Source organism: Diachasmimorpha longicaudata, chromosome 13, assembly GCF_034640455.1.
Source record: "Diachasmimorpha longicaudata isolate KC_UGA_2023 chromosome 13, iyDiaLong2, whole genome shotgun sequence".
Taxonomy (NCBI): domain Eukaryota; kingdom Metazoa; phylum Arthropoda; class Insecta; order Hymenoptera; family Braconidae; genus Diachasmimorpha; species Diachasmimorpha longicaudata.
In genome coordinates, this window is record NC_087237.1 from 4,379,317 (window position 1) to 4,405,423 (window position 26,107).

The window sequence follows — 26,107 nt, forward strand, 5'->3', positions numbered from 1 at the left end:
TAGATGTTATTATTTCAATATTTCTCACTGACAATCCCCCACGACTCCGCTACCAACAATTTTAATCACATTTTTCCCGTTTATATTCAACTAAAGTCGACAACATCACCCTCTTACCTCAATTTTTCATCATCCTTAATCTATGAAAATAAAGGAAACACAGCAAGAGAGTCAGAGAGAGAGAGTGAGTGAAGCTGCTTCAGCGATTACAATAATGGGGAAAAATAAATTAAAGAGCCCCCGAGATTGAGAAGTTTCACAGGATAAGTGCTGGTTTACATTTTAATTAACGAGAAATGAGACCTCCGGATTCATCTCCTCAGATTTAATACTTTTTCCACATTGAATTTTTTTTTATTTCAACGCTGGAGAAGTCACCGTGAAAGAAATTCCCTCCAAGGTGCCGAGGAAAACGTCGGGGGGGTTGGGTAGGGGGTGAGAGGGTGGATAAGTCAGGCACTGGGATAAAGAGGAGAATTAGAAAGGCAAAAAGAGGATGAGATATACTTTTATATTCTTTATTACCCCGTGGCTAACAGCGAGAGAGGATGAGAAACATTTCGCGACAAACTCAGACAGAGACCCCCTTTTAATTCTCGCTTACTCTCAACGGCGCGTCGAGTAATTAGTCGCTCTCGGTACTGTAGCTTATATAATGTAAGGTATAGTGCTGAAGGACTGAAGCTATTTTCCACCCCTTTCTAGCCTCTTATTCGCTCACTCAGCCGGTGTTGGTATGCCCTCTCTGTTTCCTCCTCTCCTTTCCCCCTTTAACTTCACCCATCGTCCATTGTACCTTGGGAATCCCTCCTGGCTTGCCTGTCGTTAATCGTTTGTTGTCTAAACGTTCCAACGCAATCCCTAGTATATTCTCAGGGTTCACTATACCTCCATTGTTTACCTTGTTTACCATCGTCAATGTCACATTTTTCTCCGCTTTTTTTTCAAACCTTTTTTACCTCATTTTATGGTAGATTATGTTTGACGCGAAAATACACGTGTCATCTATCATCATTATCGATGGTAAATAGACATGCATATGATGAATAGTCATCTCTGTCGTGGTATTTTTTCACGAAAAGATATCATTAAGAGCTTTTCAGCTTTTCCCTTTTCTGATACTGCCTTATCTACTCTTTTCGAAAAGGTCAGGTCCTCAATCTTTACCCGCCATTTTTCTCCTCCACTTCCTCCAAAATATCTCCCCACCCGGATTTTACAAACAACCCCCTCACAGACTTTATATGAATCTCATAATTCGCTTGTAATTTTCTCAAAAAAATTATATTCTCATTTACCCCAACTCCCCCATTAGTTGCAACAATTTTCCACGATCGATTGGCCTATGCGGTGAAGCCTTCTGCATTCCACCCCTCCCCTCGTCCTCCCATGCAAATGCCCGAAAAACCTCTCTCTTTCTCCTTGTTACATCGACGATAAAGAAACAAGAAAAGCATTTCAATGTTTTTTATCCCCATCTCCCCCCCCCCTTCCCTCCCGCCCCTCGTCGATTATTCCCAGTTGGCGTCCACTGGGCGGTATTTTTGAACTGAGAAAACTGAGAATGAAGAATCGCAAGATCGCCCCATTGTTCTCCCCATTCACTGTTTACTGCCACACGTTTAAGAATAACATGAAAAAAAAAAAAAATCGTGTACCAGCCTCGAGAGTTGCGGCATAATGGGGGACCCCCTGCGGTAGCTTTACCTGCATCATCGACTAATCACATCGGATAATAGGTAACAATACTTGGCCCTGTGAAAAGTGAAGCATATACCCACCACTTACCTCTTAGAGAGGCGTATAATCCTCTTAACGCACCGCGCGCCAAGCACAAAGTAAATCGCTCCCGTTTCTCTTTTTTTTTCCCTCCATTTCCCTTTATTATGGAAAAAGCAGAAGCACTCTCTCTTGGTTATCCACTCGTCCGTGACCTTCACGATGGCCAAGTATTACAGCACAGAGCGGTGCCAATAAACATAATGTTGGAAAAACCGATCGAGCATTTATTTTTTCAAAGAGCACTCGAAAATCTCTTAAGCGGTAGGGGGAGAGTGACAAATTGTTCAAAATCTCGTGACTATCTGTATCTGGTGAAATATATTTTACCCGTAGAATTGTCATGCCCCCCTCCCCCCAAATCGGACGGTGCTCTCGGAATAACCTCATTATACTCAACCGAAGTGGGTTTTTATATTCTCGCTCACTGGGGGCTTCCGCAGTTGCCTGGACGTGCCTCCAGGCGTCCATGTTTCTCGTTACCTTTTCACCCTCGATATTCACCCCCTTGGTCTCTCTCCTGTCTCACTCGTTGCTTCGTATGCTCGTTTACCTCGTCAATTTTTCCTCTTCGTCGCAACTGTTGGTAACATTTTGCTCATTCGGTGCTGTATATGACAACGAAAAAATATTCAGAAGTCGAATGTACTCCGCCAGAGGCCTCGGGCTTTTTTTCGATAACATGACGTAACGAACTTTTTAGTAGATATCACTCTCTTCCGGGTTTTGGTAGATGGAGAATGCCTGAATATTCGATGAAAATGGTGGAATTTATTTAACGGGATTTTTTTAGATTTTTTTTGGCAGAACACGATGTTTAATAATTTTAGCTACAAGGACTGAAAAGTATTTTCCGACGAATGGGCCTGTCACGCCAAGACGAAGGGGTCTATTATGCCCCCTATCACGTTCTTCGACTAACACTACTAATATTCATTAAAAAAAAAATTCAAACCCATCTGCACCCCCTGAAAATAAATTTAAATGCACATCAACAGCTACGACTTCCAAACCGCAGTAAAATGGAGGTGCGGTTGGTCGGAGAATTCCCACTGCGGCTATTTAGTCAGCCGCATGTGTAAGTATCTACTTAGATCGGCTAGTGAGTCGGGACCCACCATCATCCCCCTCAGCACCCCCTCCCGCGTCCCCATCATTTCGAGACGAGAGAGAAGAATGAGATAATTCATCGGAGGGGAGAGTCAGGGCAGGTTCTCCTGTGGGTGTACGTCAGTAATGTGGTCGTGCGCCCTCTTCTCGCGAGTGACTCGCCATAACACTCCGGGGAAGTAAAGAGAGTCCACGAAAGAGGGAAAAGCCAGCGAAGAACGTACGGAGTAAGGGAGCGGTGAAGGGGGGAAGAAGTGAGGATTGAGAATAGAGAAGGAGAAGGCCTGATGTGAGTGAGGATAGAAGGGATAAGTACGTTGCTACAGGTCGGGCGTAAGTACCCGGACGTTGGCAAAATACGTGTATACTCACAAGCCATAGTGGCCTCCGGAGAAGAGAACGAACTGCTAGATTAGGTGGGTATATCGCGCGTTTCGTATAAAAGACAGAGAGCAACGGAGAAAACAACTCTGCGCAATGAGCACTACCCTGGTGGTAGGGGATGAAGGGAAATTCCTCGAGTTACTCTGGTACATTCAATGCGAGAGAGATAAGGAGAGACGAGAGACGATAGTTGTGAGGGTAACTGCGATGGTCGATCGAAACGAAGAAAGAAACAGGGGTGAGTGAGATAGGGGTAGTGGGGTGGTGAGCTATAAAGGCTAATTGGTTAAAAGCTCACCGCCGCTGCAGGCTTAAATCAAGATCTTGGAGTGTTATAATGGATAAGTAACACGGCGTGGCACGGGACGGGCCCGCGGCCCTCTCCCCACCTCTAATCCATCCACCCCCCTCCCCCCCGGCCTCCCACCATACCGCATGATTCTCGTACAGTGTTATATCTTTCGAATTAAGGAGCGGTGGCACGCCATTGGTCGAGCCTGTAAACTACCCCTGAGCGTAGCGACTCGGTACAGGCCATCGATCGCAACCACCACCCTATGAGAAATCGAGGGTGGCCGTCCCCTTCAATACCAAAGCTCCGCCCCACTTAACCACCCTTCTCTCCCTCCATACCGAGGTCTCTCTTTACCAACACTCCCAGAGATCTAATACACTCCATTCGAAAAACCAACTTCCAGGGAGACTCATGCATACACCACTCGCTACAGCAGTTCATCCCCTCACGGTGCCCCCCCCCCCTCCACTCTTCCCGCCATCCCTTCCGCTCTCCACTAAAATACTCTCGTGCCTATTTCGTTCTCATTCTTTTGCCTCTCCAGTTTTCGTCACGTATCTCACTCGGACCGTTATAAAACACCCCGTTTTAGAATCTCACTGTTATGTACGTGGTACCCTATCACACTTGAAAAATCAACGAAAAAAGTAGAAATCACTGTTGTGTGTGTATTTGTCAGTTGACAGTGTTGGTGAATCAGCGGTTGTGTATGTTGTTCACGTAGTTGTGTTCACCCATCAACCCTTCCGAAGAAAAAAAAAAGCGAAACTCATACAGTGGTTGCTGTCACTGACGCTGGATATCTACTCACTCTGATTGTGTATTTGTGCGTGGAGGCTATCGTTGTGCGTGTACCCGGTGTAATATACGACCCCCCGCTCCCTGAGGAAAGTGACCTGCGGTTTTCGGTGGTATTCCTGGTGGCAGTTCATCCACTGATCGCTGACTGGGAGATCACGATTGTCGCTGGCACTTGGACATCACGGAGAGACACTCCGGTGGTGCTAACGGGGTTTTGAGGTGTTTTCCAACTGTCACTTTTGGGAGGGGGGGAGGGGTGGCTGTAGCGATGAGGAAGGGATGGTCTCGCGAGAGAATTGGAGAACCTCGTGGGGTTGACGCGCACAGCGCCATCGTGAGTTATTATAGATTTCGGCTATTCCAGGGCTAACGGAGGAACCACCGGAGGATCTGCCAAAGCTAGTAATTGATTAAATTTAATTATCAGTGGTGTTGGTGTATGACACCGTCGATTAATCGATTACTGATGGTAAGATGTGATCATCGAGGAAGGCAATGAGGCAATCTTGGGTGCGCACTGATAGCCAATAAGTACAAAGTGACACAAAATAGTGAAAACGGAATCGTTTACACGCTCACATCATCCCCGTGGCCATTTGGTGTATGTGAAGTAGCTCGTGGTGGGGTTTTTGTTGGTGAATAGTTCGCCAACAGTAGCGGGAAACACGCGATATAGAGGGAAAAGCTTGGTAGAAGGGGTGGGAGTTACAACCACCAACGAGCGATGGAGCTGTAGTGGGGATAGTGTGTATGTATCCCAGCATAGGGGTTGGCCCACCTCAAGTGTCTTGTCTCCTATCATCTTCTTGTTCCGAGTATCGTTTACGAATGAACCGCGATCGAGCGATCGGCCACTTCAATTGGCGACCTACCACCACCTTTCATATCCTTGTTTTTACAGTATCAAACTGTTTACCTGGAAAGTCAGTTTTCCGTCATCGGTGTTTGAGTAACAATAGTGAGAGGTTGACGATGGGACGGTTGGTTGATTTGTCGAGGAACAAGTTGTTGAATTGCTGGTGTTTTTGATGATATGCAAGACATAGGCTGAAGAGAACAAAGTGATTGACGTTTATCAGACTGTGATCTAGGACAATTGAGTATTTTTATTTTCATCGATTGTGTGTTAATAAACGAAACGAAGATTGTTCGACGCGTGTTGTTCCCGACGGCGGGAGCCGGGAGGGTCGTGGAAGTGAAGGACAAGGAGATTGACCACCACCCGACGGAGGAGCGGGTGGTGATTAACGTCACTGAGGAGGAGGACATGTCGGCTGAGACTGATATCGAGGTGGTATCAGCTGAAGATCTAGAGGGATCAAGGAGTAGCTCAACACCAGCTGACATGTTGCTGCAGGAACGAAGTAATGGTAAAGGTGGATGCGGTATTGGCAGCCATCCGTTCAGCTTTGACGTTGGAAAAGCAGCGCTGAGACCGGCATGTAATCCCCAGTATACGTCATTCAGTATATCGAGTATACTCGGTAGACCAGAATCACCGACAGCCGATGCAACAGCCGCTGTGTCAATTGAACGACAGTCTGATGGTGACAGGGCATCACCACCTCCAGCAACGACCTCACAGAGACTTGGAATGTCCCACAGTTCGTCGCCGTCGGAGAGCAGAATGATATCGCCTACTTCGTTGATACTTCCTGGGGGCCCGAGGTCACCTATCAGTCGTGGCAATGAGACGAGGGGTAATCCTGGTGCTATTCCTTGGGCGACGAGTGCTACTAGTCCTCCAGCTGGCTTTGCGCAGGCTGGAGATCCTGTTAATTCTTTGATGGGACATCAGGCGCTATTAGCTAGGTAAGATTGGTGGTTGTCGTTTGGAATTTTTTCATGTTGGCCAGTGACTGGAGATAATCCACTGCACATTAAAAGATTAGTCGGTTGGAACAGATGAAGAGCTTTACTCGAAGTCTCGCAGTAGCAGTTTCCTTATGTTGCAATAATTTATTATCACTCGGTGTCATAATAAACTCGTAAAAAATTGAATGTGGAGCATTCAATGATCATTTACTTTTGCTTTCAATAATTGTAGAAAATCCATATTGACCGTACATTTGTACTTGATGTACACGTGTTTGATAAATCATCAATTGATAATCTAAAATTCATTGAAATGAACTGAAGATTGGAATGATAGGGCAATCCTGTCCTGCCGAGGAAATGCTTGGAACACTGAATAGTCCCACGTGCTCATTCTAATCCCCAAAACCCCCAAAATATTTCCAAACACGCTTAACCAACCAAAATTCCTACATCAGGCAAAAAGCTTTTAAGCACAATGGCCCATCAGGCCTTTTTCCGCCCGCAAAGAGTAGTCTACCATCATTAAGTTTAACCCAATATGCCACATTATCTATCGTGTGATCTCGTACGTGGGCGCGTGTGCAAGATGTGTCTCGATATACCTATCCAAAGTTGTATGGACTGCATTAGTTACTCCATGAAGAGAAGAAAAAGATTGTAGAGGGGGCGTACAGGGAGCAGGAGTGCGGGGGATGGCGCGTGCGGTAAGAATTATATTATGGTGGAGTGGACCAGAGGGGGGACTGAGAGTACTGGTAATGGCCCTATTAGGCTGTCTCATTTAATAACAAGCGTGGCCACCCTCTTCTCTTGCTTTCGTTGCTCACCGCTGCCGGGGGAGGATGGCCGATTGGGGATATTTATGCTGGGTGAGGACACAAGATGTTCGGGATGATGCGAGCCGCAGGATGTCAGCGGGATAACACCCTGGAAACATAGCTATGTTGGTGCTCGAGGGTTGCAGATGATTTTATCAGATTTGTCATTTGGTTCCCCTCCCGATGTGACGCACCCTTGGGTTATGCCTCGCCAAATTGCTTGTTTTCCACCCGTTTACCATTTTATTAGGTTTCAAGGGGGTTACTTTGATTATTCGGGGCTGAATTTCGTTATCTTTGGTATAAATATGAGTGACATTATTTTTTTGAAACCACATTCCATCGAGATTTTTTTTTATTGTTGAAATTTCGCGGAAAAATTCTGTCCTGACGTAGTTAAAGGGGAGAAGTTGTTATATCTTTTATCAACAAGAATAATTTTTAACTTCCGGCCGATATCCGGAAATTAGGAATTTCCTTCGGTTCATTGAATTAACAATTCATCTGAACGTTACTTTCCGATGTTCAATCTCGAAACCCGATCCTCGCAATTTTCCTCCATCACTTCCTCAAATTACGTTTTCTCCCCGAAAATCATCGGATTATCTTTCAGTAATCTTTTCGGCGTCTTTGATAAACCCGAGAAGATATTCTGAAAAATTGGGGAGTAGTGAGTCGGTTGGAGTGAATACGAGGGGTTAAAAAAGAGAATCAATTAGGAGTGGACCTACATAATGGATAGATGAGCGAGTGGGGCGCTCACATGGTGTAGGTTAAGGAGCCGTAAGACTCCCCCGAGGACTCAAACTACTACACCCTTCTGGTGCTTGCCAGCAATATTCCTTATATGTGAGACCTTCCCCGACTCTCATCATCCCAAGATCTGTCCATTTGTTTCAGCATGGCCCCTTACATCCTCTCCGCAAGGAAGGAAGTATGCAACTTCTTGCTGATTTATTATTAAATTCACCGGGTGCTGCTCAAAGTTGTCTAGATATACGGCCCCATTCAGCCAGACTTGATATCATATTGCGTTGTTAAAAAATTAATCTTGAGCATGCTAAAGGGCAATTTAATAACTTGGAACTCCGTAAAAAAATTAAAAAAAAAAAAACTCGCCCAATTATCAATATTTTCCGATATTTTAATTTGCGATTTTTTTCCAAAACGCAGAAAAAAAAATCACTTCTTTGTCAACAAGATCTTCAGTGTCAACACTAGATTCTTTCCCCCTACATAGTTTTACCAGCCCCCCCCCTCTCCCCCGTCGCTCGTGTTGGCACAAGGATTTTTCTGTTAAATTGCACTCCATGAAATATCGAAAAATTTCCCATCTCATGTTGAAAATAAAATAAACATCCGCTTGTATATTTTTCAACAAATTGTATCCGACAAATGGGACTGTTATTTATTCTCAAATAATAGGATCCCAATCGCCTGAATATTGTCATCGAAATAATTCAATGATTGATGCAATTTTCCAGCCAATTTTTTCGAATACTACCCAGGGGGAGGGAGGGATTATTGAACATCGATTCAATGAAATCCATTATTCCGGGAGTATTCAGCCGCGAGAGAGTCTATCACTATTATACTAGTTGACGGTGGTAGAGCGGTACATGTCACCCTGATCGGTGAAAGAGAGATTCACTCGCTAATCCCACCGATAGGCACTCGCTTGCGTTAATTACAGCCCGGCCCAAATGAATGATTCGTTAATTAGTGTTGGATTGAGTCGTGCAGCAGCACATGAAAAGGAGAGGAACCGCACCGAGGTCGCATGATAAAGCCCATTGTGAATGATCGTTCGGCCGATGAACTGAAATGTTTCGATGAACCACGAGAGATGTATCGAAATACGGGGGAGAATACGCAATGCCGCTGTGGATGTATCGAATCTGGAGTGGGGGAATGAGCTTTACTATTGTGCTGACTAGTTAATCCTGTTCAAGATTAGGATCGACATTAAAAAATGTCTCGACTTCGATTCACAGGGGAATCAATTTTATTGAACTGAATTGAACTTGATTTTTCCCCAGAACTTTGATGAAAATTTTCCAGATATTCTCAGACATTTTTCACAACCAATCGGATGTGTCTCACTAAAAAAAAAATATTATTTCTCAATGTCTTGGAAGATTCCTACGATCATCATGAGCTCAGATAGGTCGGCAGACATTTCTTCAAGTCCTCCCGTCAGGGAAGTCTCGGGGATGCGGTTTCGATCCATAAAAATTGCATAGAAAATCCTCACCTCCATCGTCATTTTTCCTCAATCTCTGTATAATAAAAATTCCCATAACTTTCAAACCCCATTTAGTGTTTTCCGTCCCCTCTCCGTCACGAGTATCAACGATCCCAGTATCACCAAGTCTGCCAGTTGCATTAAACTCTAGATGTCAACCTGCGAGTCAACTACGCGTAACAGAGACAAACGCTGTGCGGATTGGAGGGCCTTTATCATAAAAAAACCAAAACCCGAAGCAGCAGGGAACAAAACGAGGATAAAGGATTGAGTTATCCAGCCACTCGGCGTATTGTTTATAATTCAGAGGGTTCTGAATTGAAGTTCTATCGTCCAGTAAGTCCCGCTTCTCCCAGATATCCTCTTTTCCCGACCTTTTTCCTTCCGACCAAATGCAATGGTACACTGGCCTAATGGCTAGGGCAGAAACTGCTGGACTTTGTCGAGGTACTTTCACGATTGCGGAGGAAATTACAAGAAAAAACGATAGAAAAAAAAAAGACTGAAGCAGAGAGAAAATGCGGGAGAACTTTAGCCGAAGATCAAAGTGCCCTCTGGCCCTCTGAAAAATAGCTAGACTCAGCAAACGGCCGAGCTAATAATTGATCAAGCTCGCCTCTTTCCCCAAGACAGAGGATCGTTGGACAACGAAAAATCGTTGTTTATTGCAATAGCTAAATCATTTTTCAACTTTTTCCTCTTCATATCATTTTTTTTTCCTCGTCCCTTTTTGGGTGAAGATCAAAAGCCGACTTGAAAGGGAAACCACTCAGGCAATATTGCCGATGAGTCTTGGAAGCGATGTGGGATGCCGGATGAAACGGGCCGTAATGGATGTAATTGGTCGCATCACAGAAATCTATCTCTCAATTTTCAACCTGGAGCTGCCTCAAGTCGATAATAGAAACTCGTGAAAATTATTCTGCACTTAAAACGTCAGAAGACGAACTTATTGCGTTACATCAATGTCCCGATGAGCCCGACTAAAGTGGAGGGAGAGAAATTGAGAAATAAAATGAATACAGTCGACTGGGTAAATTTAGAATGGCCTTTGTCCGGAGGAAAACCGCCTCGGCTACGATTGCCAGATTTAGTGAATCGTGCAAATGCAAGAAAATCTTCCTCCGTCGCTCCGCCCAGTGCGGCTTTGATTATGTACACGAAACTCGTCTACGTCACTCTACAAACTCCTCATCCTCTGGTTTATCCAGTTCCCTGATTCAACTATTGATGCTAGCAAACACTCATCGGCCCCTTCGGCAAACTAGTGCCTGCGTATCATTTTGTACGTGAATCTGTTCTGATGTATCGAATTGCAGTCATTAACAACTGATGCTGTGGTACCACGAATGAACGTGCAAATGGGAGAGAAATATTGTTAGTTTGGGTATCAGTTGTACAGCTAGTTAATAGTTATCAAGTGTAGAATGAACGAGCCTGAATTTTCCGTTGGGGAAACAATAGGTCGACAGGTTAGTTACACAGAGAAATGTCTATTAAAATATCTAGAACGAGTACTTGAAATAATTACAAATAGGAAATTGTAGAAAAATAAAATTCTGTTAAGGTTTCACGGAACCTTCAGGACATTTGTCCAGAAGTGAGACGCCAAATATTTACCTGAAGAAGAAAAATACGCTACGGGTTTAGCGAAACTGGGAAAAAATGGGAATCACACATACACGAGAGAAATTTTCTCTAAAAATTCTAGTAGGAGTAGTGGGACAAAATCATAAGCCACCCGTTGTGAAAAGCTGTTGTGTTGTTATGCTACATCCACTCAGACTTCAAGTAAAATTTATGGGGATTTCCATCAAATTTTCACTTGTCAATATTGAAATCGCGTCGCTTGTTCCACGCTAGCACTAGTATTTTCAAAAAAAAAAATCGCCCGAGATTACCCTGCCCGGACGATTTTTTTTCATTTTTCCTCTGATTTCTCTCGCTCCTTTAGAAGTGAATTATTCACCGATTCAATTAAAACAACAATTATATTATTTTTAACATTTATTTACACTGTAAAATCTGCGAACCCTCCAGGTACCTCTATCACAGCCGAGCACTGACGATTCGCGTCAAGACTGAGAAGTACCTCAGCATTATTCCAACTGCATCTGTAGCAACGCACGAACAATAAACCCGAGAACGTGAAGATCGATTGAGCACTTTGGCCCTTGAAAAAGCCGTAGAAGGGCTCTCCTCAGCGGTACGAAATCCCTGAAGAGCTTCAAGTTTTTAACTCCGACACTTGAGCCACAACTCAAAATACCATTTCAACGTATTTACTGAAGTAACCATGTACCCTGACCATCCCAAAATAATCATCTCAATTTTCCGGGTAACCTGATCAAAAGATACCCCTAATTGATCTCTCTGAGTGGATAAATTTACCTCGAGAGAGGAAATATGATGAAGAAAACTCAAATCTCGTGACGTGTGATGATCCAGGGGATTGCGACAGAATCCGTCGAGCCCCTCGACGAAAAAGCCTTAGAAAGACATCGAAGAAGGGGACGACAACGACAGGGTGTGGAATTAGGGCTGGCAAAGGAGCACGCCAAGAGAATAAGAAGTATATATAACCTCCTTGTACCTGCCCTGGGTCTCTCTTGGCTGCTTACAAACAGACGGTTGTCAGATTTCCTTTATCTCACCCGGGGCATCTGCACACAAGTACACAGAGCTATCTCACTTCCACCCATACCATCCACCATCTAACCCATTTCAATCTCCCCCTCCCCCCTCTGTATTTTCCACCATCTCACTTTTTTCCATCTCCATTCATTCCAAGAATGGATCCTTAAAGCTCTTAATTTGTGTCTCCCCCCGGTGTTTGCTTGTCGTAATTCCTGATCGTTTCCATTCCACTCTCTGCCTTGAGAAAAAAAAAAAAAAGCAGTCTCTTTTTCTCCAGTGGCGTCAGGGCCCACCCTCGGTGACAAGCCGATAATCATCGGACAAACAGCAGGAAAAACCGTGGGGCGACGAAATGAGATCAAATCACACTGTGCATTAGACGTGTCCGCAGCAGGTAGCGGACCCAATGCATTTCTAAGGAGAATTCGTTACCGATCACTCCTCTTTTTCTCTCGCTTGTCTAAAAACAGTGTACAACCGATTCACGTTAACAAGAGTAGAGGTAAAAAAAAAACTGGGGGAAACATTTTTGTAGGGCTTCGCGAAGCCTCAACACACCTCCGTGCAAGCCTCGAAGATCCTATCCTACTTACCTAATACCCACATTTTCCTGGCAATCGTTGCGTCCAATCGTCGGATTTGCTGAGTTAAAAAAAAATTGCAACATTTCCGATATGAGATACCGTACACCACTCAAAGCCCCTGAAGGGTGTTTTCGAAAATTAGGGCCGCGTGCCTCGGTGAGAATGTTACGGGATTGTCGCGTCATTTTGATTCGAAATCGCGGACTTTCCTCGACACTCGTAATTACCGAGGGATTGCGATAATTAAATTGATAACAAATGAAATAATTTGAGGCGAACCTGCGTCGAAAAGTCGATTTTCTGAAGTAAAGTGAGGGTATGCTTTGCTGACAGGTCAAACTTTGATGGACTAAGCTGATGCTGGAGAGTTTGGCCCCAGGTAAATTGTTGTATATTGGATGAAGTGGCCACAGTGGTGGTATAGAAGCTTGGCATATAAACACTGTGTTACCAAAGATAATAGCCTATGGTTGGGTCAATGGCGATACGCGATAGCGCGAAGCGTCCATGTTTCGCTTTTTGGATCGATCCCTCCTCTCTGGTTTATCACGAATGTTGTATGTGTATAGAGGCTAGCTATGGCTATACCTGGAATGGAGCAGATTTCATCGTTTCACCTGAAATTGTACGCTAGTTTGCGCTCCGTAAAACGGCCGGGGATTTTGTGAGGAGGTTCAGGAGGGATGAGGTACAACTATAGATTATACGTGTGTTGAAAAATATAACCGGATACTCTGTTAACGATTCGTTGCATGCTCCATTGAGTATTGACCAGACATGGGTTGAATATTTAATCGAATACACCCCGGTGCTTCGTTACAAATTAACGGTTTATATATTCGAGTGCGCTGCGTTTTCGCTGATTCAACGATTGACGATGGCCGGATTTTTGACGGATAATTTCATACACATACATCATGCCTACTTTTGTGTACAGGTATATCGTTGATGGAAATGGAGAATTCGTCGGTTATCGAGACTTAATTGTTTTATTGAATGGATTAACTAGATATGAGAAGCGACCGTTCGTTTTATGTAGTTAATCGATCTCTATTTTCTGAGAAATAATCAAATCCCCATGAGAAATTGATAATTTCATTTGATGTTTATTCACTTCCACTTTGACAGGCGATAATTTTGCCGATTAACGTACCGTGAAAAAAAAATCTTTTGTCAAGTAAATTTACTTGAATGAAAAATTTTCTGTTTCTCGTGACTCCCCAAAGTGGCTCATTTAACGGCTCATTTAATTCTTCCAGATTAGCGCAGTTGTATCCAATACCTGGTAGTTTTTTCTCATCATCGGCGCAGTTGCAATATCACCTTCAACAGCAGACCCACCACGCAAGACTGCCGACGGTTGGATGTCAGTCGGAGGCAGCGAAGGCCGACGGCATTCGCGGACTTCTCGGTAATGGAGGCTGGCCGTTTCCATGGACGCATGGTTTGCAGAGCCTGGAGCATCATTCCCAGAGTGACGTGGGGTCACTCAGCCGTGTCAGTCCACCCACTGGATCCTATCTCAAACGAGGTTGGTAGACGACTAATCAGCATTCGCTTTCCAGTCCATCAGCCATTATGACTCATAGTAACGTTTCATTTGGGGTAATCGAGGAATGAGTCAATGAGGTAATCAATGTGTGTCAATATTGTGGTTAACCTCGTGCCCTCTAATGCGATTATCATCATCTGATTGCCATCGGTGAACTGAACAGGGTTAGGTTTAATTAAGGTATTGGTGGGATGAGGAGAGCTGACTCGTCGTGTCATTTCAATTATTCCAATATCAGTGTTTTTGATGCCATTGAATCATTATCTCCGTAATCGTAATTATCGGTGGAAATGGTATTAAATCCCCGAGCAACATCTGGTGTCTCTCCAGTGAATTTGAGTCATGGCGCACCTCCCACGAAACTCAGAGAGATAAAAATCAAATTAATACCATCAAACGTTACGTTGAAAGCCCAAAAGTCTGTCTCACCATAAAACGTCTGGTGTAATTCGTATGGCTCTTGTACTCTAAAAACCGAGAGTCTGTTGAAATATAAATCTCGTGTTTTTGATGGAGTGAGAAAGGAGTAAAGGGATATCCAGCCAAGTTCACAGGAGTTTTCCAGTCAGACACTGGGTATTCTCGGTTTTCTATGGGTTATAGGTACTGAAGGGAAAGAGGTTGGTTTCCTAACAAACCACCAGTGCGGCCAGTACATGGGTGTGATTAAAATTTTTAGGGGTAGCTATCCACCAACTCACTGTCCCTCGGGTTCTTTTTTCATGTGTTGGCGGTTAACGTGCGTGATACAAGGCAAAATGGTTAGAATGGGGTGGAATTTAGGAGGGACAGTGTTGCAAAAAGGGCCACTGCAAAGCATAAATGGATGTGTGTGTGTGTGTGTGTGTGTGTAAGTGAGACGAATGATGAGGGACAACCTTATACGTATGCGAGGGTGAGGGGAATTTGCAGATAGAAGCGTGGAATAGCCGATGGTATGGCTTCATTTGGGGGGGCTTCTGTCAACGACAAACCAACGTCGATCGCCTTACCCGATCGTTTTGCCCACTACCACCTTTACTGTTAATACTCGGCCTCACGATACCACACAATTTTCCCTGATTTTCATCCTCTGTCAATACCAACTTTGATTGCACACTTTCGCATTGAAAACTTGTATCAAAACAAAATCCTATGGCTTCTGACCTACTGGGAAAATCATTCTGATTTGTGTAAATCTTATGTTGACAGAGGAATTGGATGATGACAATCCAGCTGACGATCGTCTTCACAGCGGTGGAAGGAGTCCGTCAAGTGGTGACGAGGGTCACGATGATCTCGGTGATGTGGACGATGGGCCAGATGGTGATGGTGACGGTGAATCACCAGGTGGTGGTCACTCGTCAACTGGTGGAAGTGGTAGTGGCTCACAGAGTGTACAAGTCAATGTCAACGACAACAACAATGTCAAGAGGAAAAAAAAGACACGAACTGTTTTCTCAAGATCGCAGGTCTATCAGCTGGAGCACACGTTTGAGTGTAAACGTTACTTATCATCGTCAGAGCGCGCCTCATTAGCTGGACAATTGAGACTGACTGAGACCCAAGTGAAGATATGGTTTCAAAATCGACGAAACAAGTGGAAACGTCAATTGGCAGCTGAATTGGAGGCTGCCAATATGGCGCATGCTGCACAGCGGCTGGTACGCGTGCCAATTATCTATCACGAGCCAAATTCAACAAATTCCAGTAATACAGCTGGTGGAATATCGATACAATCGACAACCCAGAGTAATCAATTGCCAGTCCCCAGTGCTGGTACACATTCGGTTGGTGTAGCTGTTGGTGTTGGCACATCATGTGCACCTTGTACAACAGCACCACCAATATTTTATTCACCTCATCACTCCCATCATCATCACCATCATCATCCACCCCACGTGCAAGCTCATTCCCTACTACCACACCAGGTACATCCCCAACCACCACCACCTCCACCACCACCACCCAATTCAGCCCAATCAGCTCAGTCATCCCAATAACCCTTTCCATCACTCTATCGTCCTGGTGCACTGAGTCAGCGTGAGCTTGATGCACGATACACGAGATTTCTCGCTGCCCCATCAATGTGAATCCATCAATGATGATCGTGGTGATGATGAACGAAAAACAATTCCATTATGTCGCTAATTGTGTTAATAAAGATTAATATTGTAATTATAATATAAATATGATGATTTAAGGAAACGGTGGATTAATCGCGCGATATTCAACGCACCGCTTATCAGCAGACAGGAGCAAATAAAAATGAAAAAAAAAAGAAAAAAAAAAGAAAACGATTCGTACTTGCCCGATTGTCCTAATATTATTGATATTGACGAATAAAAGACGATGCTACGTGTCAATATACGCGAATTCAGTGAATTCATTCATTCCTCTGTATTCCACCCTTCAATCTATCACAAATTGATGCGCGCAAATTCCGTATCCGACAAATACCAAAGAGGATGAATCATCTATCCTTTCACTCCCACATCTTCAACATATTTTTGCTCTTCATCTGGAAATACATCAGACATTACCATCACTGCACTTCTCTTTTACCACATAAACCACGGGGGAGCATCTCATCGACAATAGAACACAAGATCTCTGTACACAGTGCTAAGACCATCCCAGGGTATTTGAAAATCCGTTGAGTAAGTAACACCGGGAGGACAAACATAAGTACATGCACTTCAATCACTGGCTCTCATACTTCTCACCCTGTGTCGCGCGCCATCGCTTTTTCCTGTGCACACCTATACCTATATCCACTCTCCTGTCTCACTTTTCACCCTCGACCCATCTCACTCATTCTCTTGATCTAACGGCAAACGACACAGGCCCTTTCATCCGTCGATATTGTTTTTTTTTTTCACGTAGGCAATGCTCGTCTTTTCCCTCACCACCCACAGGCATTTTCTCTTTCTCCCTCCCCTCCTCTCCACCATCAGCACATACTCCGCAGCTCTTTCTACCCGAATGGTGTCGCGTAACCTCTCGAAAAGCCGTTGGGAGTTGTCGGTCGACGTTGGAATCAGAATCACACGTTTCTAGTTTTTTTTTTACCTTTTTTCGGATGTATACAACTCGGTGAGGTGCCTCGCTGAAAATTGCTGTCGAGCCGCGGATATTGTCACACCCACCCTTCATACTTAATCCAAGAACACTTTCCCCTCTTCTCTCCATTTAGTTACTTCACTAAAATTGATGAAACGAGAAGAGCACGATTACTTCATCCCCCCGTCACTCCTCTCCTCTGTACATCCCCTGCCCTTTCATCGTGTCTCATTTTTCCCCAGTTTTCTCCTTTCAATCATTTTCCCTCAAAGTCCTTCTGTTGTCAAGTGACAAATGAATGATCTCGGTCCCTTTGACTGCAATTATCAGCCCTCTGATATTTCATTTGCCTCTTCAACTTTCTTTTTTTATTCTTTATTTTTCCACTAAGGGAACGCTGTTATCATCATTCAGTGATTCATTTTCCAATCGTTTTGACATTCGACAAATATTTATTAACAACAATATTTTGCGAATCCGATGAGTGCAATCGATGGCTTCTGGAAATTGGGGCCTGGAGAAAAACTAAGAATTTGTGGGGATGGGGTGACGCAGGGTTGGGGGGGTAAAGGGGGGAGGTAGGAGAGGGCTCAGGTATCGAGTTTGTCAACGGATCGAAAGTTTGCCTCGGAGCATTGTCACCCCGGCAATCTGGAGTCGAATTGCGGGGCTCTCTTCTCTGTACTTCAGTACTGTTCATTCTCATCCCCCCCCCCCCGCCCCTATTACATCCTCCCTTCAACCCCTCTCTCATGTGCTTACTGTGGTGTTCGCCGTGTGCTCTCACTCGTCACCGCCCTCTTCCTAACGCGTGTATCGTGCCCCGGAGTAATTTAACGCGTAAAGGGGATGACAATAAACTCGAGAGAGCGCCATGTGCCCTCGCGTTAAGGCCATATTCCCTCTCCCTTGGCCCTGCGCACCACTGGCATCCCTTTTCACTGTACTCTAGTGTAGAGTGTAGATGTATACAGTGCGGGTAATGATCGTGTTACTAACGTGTTTGTCAAATCCCTGAGACCAAAGAAAAATCACCTAATAACGTGATGCCTACGATTTTTTAAGGATCAGGAGGTTTTTAAGAGGGAGCACTAAAAAATATGTTTTTTACGGTTTTTTGGGGGATATAAAGTGCGGGGTAGGACAGGGAATTAATTTTTTATTTAGAGGAAACTTGAGGGGATTGGTGGAGGAGGTCAGAGTCGGTTAATACGATTGAAGGAGTTTCAGACCCGAATGTACCTACTGCAAATATTTTTTGGTGGCATTGGTTTATGGCGGTTGAATTTCGCTGGGTTGTCCATTGATTTTAAACATTGTCGGGGGTATTTTGGACGATGGAATTGTATATGATTAAAATTGTGGGCTCCTACTGGACAAGTATTCAATGTTGATGGAGCTAGTTTGATGAAATCGATTTTTTGGTGAAAAAAAACCGTCAAACAATGGACAATCTCATATTTCATTTTATTGAAATCATGGGCATTCGTGAAAAATGTTATTTTTCATTACCCGCAGGGGGTTTTTTCATCCGAGGGATTCTGAAAGAGGGGAATAAAATCACTCAATCAATTCATCTAAACAAGCCCAAATATTGACAACACGCAAACAACTAATTTACTCCCAATTTCCCCCCCCCCAATTGATCGTTTAATTACCATTACCATAGTCGCTACACCCCACCATCTGTGTAGCCCGATTTTGATCCTAAAAAGCAATGTTAACCGAGGGAGAAGATCACCAGAGTCGGACAGATGACGCTCGAAGGGGTCACGCGCTCTATAACACTCTTTTCCATTTAATTTATCGCAGCACTCCATTATCGCTCTTCACCATCGTTTTCGTCACTGGTTAAAGCTGTCGTAAGCCGAAGGTGCGTCCGAGGGGTTCATCATGACCCCCGGTGAAAAACCAAAAAGTCACGCCCCAGTCGACATGTCAGAAATAATTACGCACTCCATTAGAGTAATTATTCCACGAAAATAGAATCAATCCTCTTGTCAGAGGCTTTATCAGTCAATCAATTTTGTTGACCATTATATTGTCTCGAAATATTCCAAGAAACAATATTCCACAAATGATCATCACTCCAAAAAATAATAACAATTAACTTTGGTAAAATATTCTTTACCTAAATGAAACGATGAAGAAATTATTATTTTTTCAATGACTTTCGTTATTAATCACATCTCAGTCTCTGATTTAGAAAAATCCTCACCCCTACCCAATACCCGGCACTCCTCACCCCTTCTACCAATTACAATTCCACCCACTCCCCCACCGCAAATGACAATTCCTCCCCCAAAATCCATATCCTTTCGAGTGGTTTCCCTCGATCGTCAACATCACCCACGAGAGCCAAGTGACAACCTCAACCAAAAAAAAAAAACCTCCCACCCACCCCCACACCTACAGCCATTTAATATCATCCCTCCACCGGAGCCCGGGCGATTCACGATGTGTGGGGCTCCCCCGGCTTTTTTTTCGTACAAAAACCTATAAAGTGAAAAAGGGAAAATAAAAACGGAAGGGCGGAATAGATCACGAAGGGACCAAAGGGGCCAAGGAGAGGAAGAGAACATGAAAAACGGAATAAAAAAAAAAACCAGTCAATGGGCATAAGCACTAAGCACGTAACTATGAAAAGAAGGCAGGCGGGGGTTGAAAGGAGGAGGGGGGGAGGGGGGAAAGGGTGGTGGGTATTCGCGAATCGTCGCTAGATTAAAAAGAGGCTCTCCCTTTTCACTTGCTCTTTTATACCGCGCCTCGAATGACTCCTCTCTCCTGTGTGTTACATGCCACCCCCACGCACCATGTGTATACGAAAAAAAAGGGCGCATATACGGCTGGGCAATGGTGAAAAGAGTGAACGTAAAGTTCTGCTATTTTTTTTTTTCTCTCCCCCGACGATAACGCATACGGACATTGAATGTGTACCAACATCATTCGATATTCCTCGCGACCGTATGTTGAAAAAAGCAATTCGATATCCGGGCGCTGAGTCGAGATCCAGAGTACGTGCTGGAGTACTAAGCCGACCCTCCTTACGGCTACGTACAGACTGCTGTTGTGTAAAAAAAATATATCACGTGTTTTGTATACACGCGTTATTGGGGGATGGATTCGCGTTTGGCAAAGTCGAGTTTAGAGTATGGGTGGAATGGAGAGCCTAATCATAATCCGTTTTCGGGAATTCTAGGTGGATGCTGCAGGTTGGAACATGGAGAGGATTTTTTTTTAATTACGGGCCTGTTCCGCGATCTCCCAGTTGAAATAACAGTTATTTTTTAGGGAACATTCAATACTCGCCGATGAAGTTTCAGGCAATTGATTACCCAGCGAGATATTTTTCCCAAAAAATTCCAGAGGAAATACAAATACAATACATTCAATTAGAAAATTAATTATCTCTCGGATGTTATCACAAGAGGAGGAGTAAATATTCTGAACGTACGCAAAAACCTATCAAAAAGAAGTGAAATTACTAAATGAATGGAGTGAAGCGAGGAGCATGTGGCAAGAAGGGGGTTCCTTTGAGCCCACCCATGCTCCATTCCTCCTGGATTAATTAATGAACCTCTCTCACTCCCCCTCTCCGCACAGAATCATACAGCAAAGGGATCACCGATATTGGACACGGAGCACAACGCTTGTACCCTTTCCCCCTTCCCCGCACCTCTTGCCCTTAGTGCCCCACAATAGACCGTTTCATCACCGAAATTTCGGTCATTGAAATCACAATTTACTCGGCAGCATCCGGCCACCAAAAAAAAAACTCTACCATCCAAAACATTTTCATAAATCTCCATAAAAAAAATCATAAAACAAAAAGTAATAAAAGATTGTCTATTTCATATCCCAGTGAAATTTCAGGGCTGTTATCGTCCTTTTTCCTTTCAATTTTTTTTTTGTTTTAATGCCATTTTTTATTTTCACCCAATCAGCGTAAAAAGAAAAAGAGAGCCCTCACGTTGGAAAATCTCGTTCTCTGTTCTCTCTATGGTAATTTTTTTTTTTTCCACCCAGAGTATTACAAAAACATTGAGTGCGTGAGGGACGAAGATATACAGAGAGAATTGAGAGAGATGAATGAGAATTCAGCGAGGAGACAGGAGAATACGGCCGCGTATTTTTTTTTTTATTTCGCGTATATCCTACTGCAACTGGGAATTCGTCGAATCCAATCGACGCTTATCCATTGCTCGCTGGTGAAAGCCATGAATGTGCACAGAGGAGAAAAAATACTCATCTAATGGTATACGAAACGAGAAAACGTAAACGCGCTCAACCGATCCGGTACACACACAGACAATTCCCCTTTTCATAACTGCATTGAGTGAGCATTTTTTCTCCTCATGAACTGGCCCAGGGTCCAGTATATACCAAATGAAGGGAAAGGGGGAGGGGGGGGGGTGTACCGCACTCTCCATTGACCCCATCATTTAGCGGATAATCGACTGAAAATAACCCCCAGAGACGAGCTCACTACCCCCTCGGTCTCCCAATGGTCTTTCACTTCTTGCTCATGGCTGAAGCAGAAGTCGAAGGGTACCAAAGGGACACTCTCGCTGCATCTGTTGTGCCCCCTTGTAAATGGCCGGGAATTATTTTTTCCGATTAGGGAGTGAAGACTTATGCGCACAATCACCGAGGGAACGGGGGATGAAGTGACAGGAGAGAGTGAAGATGGGGATGTTATAGATAAGAGGATTTTATGGGGCAGACACACTTGATCAAGTATTACATTCTTATTAACAATTTTTCGTACTTCAATTTTAATTGAATTGCATAAGAGAAATTTTGAAAACGTCGCCCTCACAGGGGGAGAAAATTTTTTTAAAAAGTACAAACCAGTTACGCAATTATTTTCTCCGTGCAGTCGGTGTTATCAAATGAAATTAAATTATTAAATTATTAAATGTTATTAAATTTTCTAGAATATTTATATTCTTTCTGCGTATACCCAATTAAAACAAAAAACCAACCGATCGTAAAATTACCATTAAAATAACATTAGTACCTCCGAAGTGCCCTTAAAAATCGCTCGTCCAGTTCATTTGATAATGGAACTCCCGTTAAAAAAGGCCTTCATTAAAACAAAATTTAATTCACTCAAATAATTATTCCAACTCCTTCCCACTGCGCTACTTACAGTAAATGTATGAGGCAGAGTGTCGTGTTGGGAATCTCGTCTCATCTATCTCATGACCCGATGTAGTTGCCAGTTGTTTCCGCATTCGATCTAAGTGCCAGCGAAGAGCGGCTCGGTTAATTACACCCACTTCGCTTCTTCAACCCCCTCTCCCACCCCCCGGGTTTTGTTGAAAACTCCCTCTTTCCCTTGTTCAATCAACAGTTCGTCTCCCTCTCTCTCTCTCGCGATTGCGCGAGCGAGATGCGTGAGACGATAACGATCTGAAAAAAAAAGAAAAAAAGATCCGAGGAGAACTGTTCATCCACTCTGCTTTTCTGAATGCGACCAGGGGTAATTCCCGTGGCGAGCGCTATCTGCTGGGACACGAATGCGCTAAGCGACCAATAAGAAGGTAATAGCAACCACCCAGACGAGCGTATAAACGCTGAAAGACATGAAAACGCGGGGGTGGAAGAGGGGGGAGGGCTGTGCAATTACGTATTTCGAGTGACAGATGCTCGCCCGCCAGTCGGAAGATTAAAACAAGTAATCAAAGCCAGGGTGGCTACTGGGGATAGTCACCCTGGGATGGATATGGATGGATGCACCCCCACTACCCCCGTCACCTTGTCTGTTCCTCTCACTCGCCGCGTTTTGATGTGTTTGAGGAGGACTGACTTGTGTGTCGTCAACTCATCTTGCAATCGTTGAGGAAAATAAATATCGAGGGAGGCTTTCTGCTAGTCTCCATCCCCTTCCACCCTCGGTTGTGATGGTGGATATTGGGCGAACGCTCACTGGAGTCGCTTAAAAATCGTTTTTCGGTGAGACTGAGACCGCAGTTTTGCAGCGGAGGGAGGGGGTTCGCTATTTGAGGGAGAAATATTCAGGAAAAATTAGAGAATTGAATAGTGAAGGGTGAAATCGTTTGCTCTGATAGAAAAATGTTAAGTATATTAAGTTTTTCTGTCAGTGCATCCTCGTGGGGTAGTAATCACTGCAAAAGACATTAGGGTGGAGTGGGCCACATCACCTCCCCCATGTAATGGGATAAAAACAATGTGTGTCATCATCAAAGAGATATTCTTGATTATACGTACACCATTATTTCAACCCGAGTGAGGAAGTTGAAGTGGTCGCCAGTGGGTTGTTAGGGTGATGGCAATGTCGGCCAAGTCACCCCTGAAGATCAAATATTTTCTACCCAATGTCTCCTTCTCCCCACCTTCCACGTTTTCCTTACATCTTGTACGACCGCCCTCCTCCTTGCCGCATCTTTTTTTTTAAACTTTTTGTTTTTCTTCCTTCCACTTCGTGTCTTTCAACCCAAGAGTAGCGTCACGGAGTTGCGAGCTTTCACATCAGCGTGATATACCGCGAAAACCCTACTTTTCTCGAATGGAAGGTGCGGACAGAAAGTACATTTTGAGACGGCTCCCACCGGCTTCGAGAGAAACTATATATGGCAGAATAAAAAAGATGGGAAAAATGAATAAGAAGAAAGTGAGAGAGACGAAGTTTAAGGAGGAGAAATGTAGAGAAAAGCAGACGTAGACCGTTCGCCGGGACCAGGTTATAACATGAATATATTTCTCATTCGGAAGATGAGAAAAGTTTGATACTCTTTCATGGAGAACTAAGAATCCCTGTTTGATGTCACTTGGGAAATTCCCCCACTCTTTTTTCTATCATCAAAACTTCAGAAGACAAAAATTAGTGTATGCGAAGAATAATTCTTGTACTCCACGATTACCATTCGCGTTGTAACTTTCATCACCTCCCAGGTATTATAATTCATTAAATAATTTTTTATCGAGGATCCTGTCCAACTGTTCAACAACTACTCGGTTATGATCAATTTCCGTATATCATAGGGCAGGAAATAATGGACCGATCTGACAGTCCCTTAACTGGGGCCTAATCCTCCCTTTAAATACAGTCAACCAATTTGTCTTCCTCCAATTAGTTGTTGAAACCATCCAATCAAAAATTCCATTGTCCAAGTTCTAAAAATAAAAATGAAAGACTAAGAAAAAATTGCTGACAATCAAACCATCCCACCGAAGAATAAATATTATCCAAAAGTCTATTAACCGCGAGAATCTTCCCTGAAAAATATCATAAAACCATAAAGTTCGCGGAGGGCGGGAGGGAGGGGGAGGCTTGAGAATATTATTAGTCCTGAGAGACTTTCATGCTCAGCGACAGGATTGGATTTGGTAGGATATAAGAGAGGATGAGCCGTTTATCTCTGGCGTCGCTTTTCAGTTTTTCCTCCCACCCTCAATGCACCCCATTCAATGCACCCCTCCATCACTACCACCAACCCCCTCTCCCTCCCCCTGTTTCAAAAAAACCCCACTCTCTTTACTGCCATCGCTCATCTCCGGTTACTTTATCCCTTCCTTTGGGGCGTTACCGGCAGCGGTCCCCCCCCAGCCTCCTTCTCTCCCATCAGTCTTTCTCTTACTTTCTCCGCGAAATAATAAGCTCCCTCGTTTTTCCTCCCTCCCTCCCCGGTCCCGCGGCCCCTCTTGCGCAATCCCGTGGGCTCTGCTCATCTCGCTCTTTCCACTCACGAAAATCCGCTTCTTTGCTCGCTTCCACAGGCTCTACTTCACTCGCGCAAATTTATCACGAGACCTTTGAAGACGTGAGCCTCTTTCAACTGATCTCTCTTCCCCACGTTATACAGAGAACCACGAAAGAGGTAACTTTCCTACTTCTCTAAAGAGAGAGGATAGGGGGTGGGTAGTGGGCTTACTCCTTTTCTCTTTTGCCTCTATTTCCCGTACGAACGAGGTGTAGTCGTCATCGATTTCAAGTAGCACTCTATTCATACACCCTCTTGAGTCTTAGCATGGACTCACTTTTCAAGCGGCTCCAATTGTATCCACGTGAAAGCGATTAGAGATGAATGATACGACATTTAAATTATCTCGAGGGATGATTAACTTTTTCACAGTTTTCGCATTTATCTGGGCTGTGGTATCGAGTAGATTTTTTCTACGTGATTATCCTCATTGAAGAATTTGAGAATAGCTGAATAGGAAAGCGGGTGGGTCCCTAAACCTCTAATACAGCCCTTCCTGGATACGCCAAAAACCACTGGAAATTGCTTAAGGTTGCGCAGGGATTTAAATTTCATCGCAGTTGGTTTAATAGGACTTCGGTTTCTCTATTGACTTCTCTAAATGTTAATTACTCAGGAAGTCGAGAGACTTGATGAGTTATTTAATATTGTGCTCATGCAATAGAAAATAGAAAATTTCAAGCGCTGGCCACATGATAAAAACCATAAAACTTCATTTGAACTCCCAATAACAATTGTATTACGGTCATTCTTCACAGACGATAGGCCATTTTTGTACGTCTTCTCGCAAAAAAATTGAATGCAGTGGGTTGGACACAAATTCAGGGAAGCGAGAGATAAAGGAACAGTAAGGATAATCCAGAACGGTCTTTTCAGTTGGTCCCTGATCCCAGCAATAGCTCTCCATCGCTACAAAGAATCAAATCAACCAGCATGAGATTGCTCTCTCTTCATCGTCATCGTATGTCTCTCTCTACTCACGCAGGCCCTACTCCACTTCATTCAGTATCCGCGTGCCCCCGGTGCCCTTTGCGTCTGATTGAACTTCGGCTATACGAGGCAAAATGGGCACACAGATACAACACATTACGAGGGAGAGGAAAAATTGTTGTGTTGGGATTTTTTTTTTTATGAGGCACGTGCCTCCTGCGCCCAGGATATACAGATCACAGTTCCGCCTGCAAATTGACGATTCCACACGCTCCAGCACGCGTGCCAATTCATGAGTTTAGGTGTTTCGTTATGAGAAAATTGGAAACAAGAGAATGGCAAACAATGGGTGTCATTTAATCAGGTTTGAGAAAAGATTGTGATC

General features: G+C 44.0%; 1 protein-coding gene across 1 annotated transcript; it reads left to right on the forward strand.

Annotated features, from left to right (window-relative positions):
- Nucleotides 1-4,621: 4,621 nt before the first annotated feature.
- On the forward strand, nt 4,622-16,726 carry LOC135168474 (homeobox protein Hmx-like). Its single transcript, XM_064132689.1, has 3 exons — nt 4,622-6,181; nt 13,731-14,002; nt 15,215-16,726. The coding sequence occupies exons 1-3, from the start codon at nt 5,637-5,639 to the stop codon at nt 16,003-16,005; spliced, it is 1,608 nt and encodes a 535-aa protein (XP_063988759.1). The 5' UTR covers nt 4,622-5,636; the 3' UTR covers nt 16,006-16,726.
- The last annotated feature ends 9,381 nt before the right edge of the window (nt 16,727-26,107 follow it).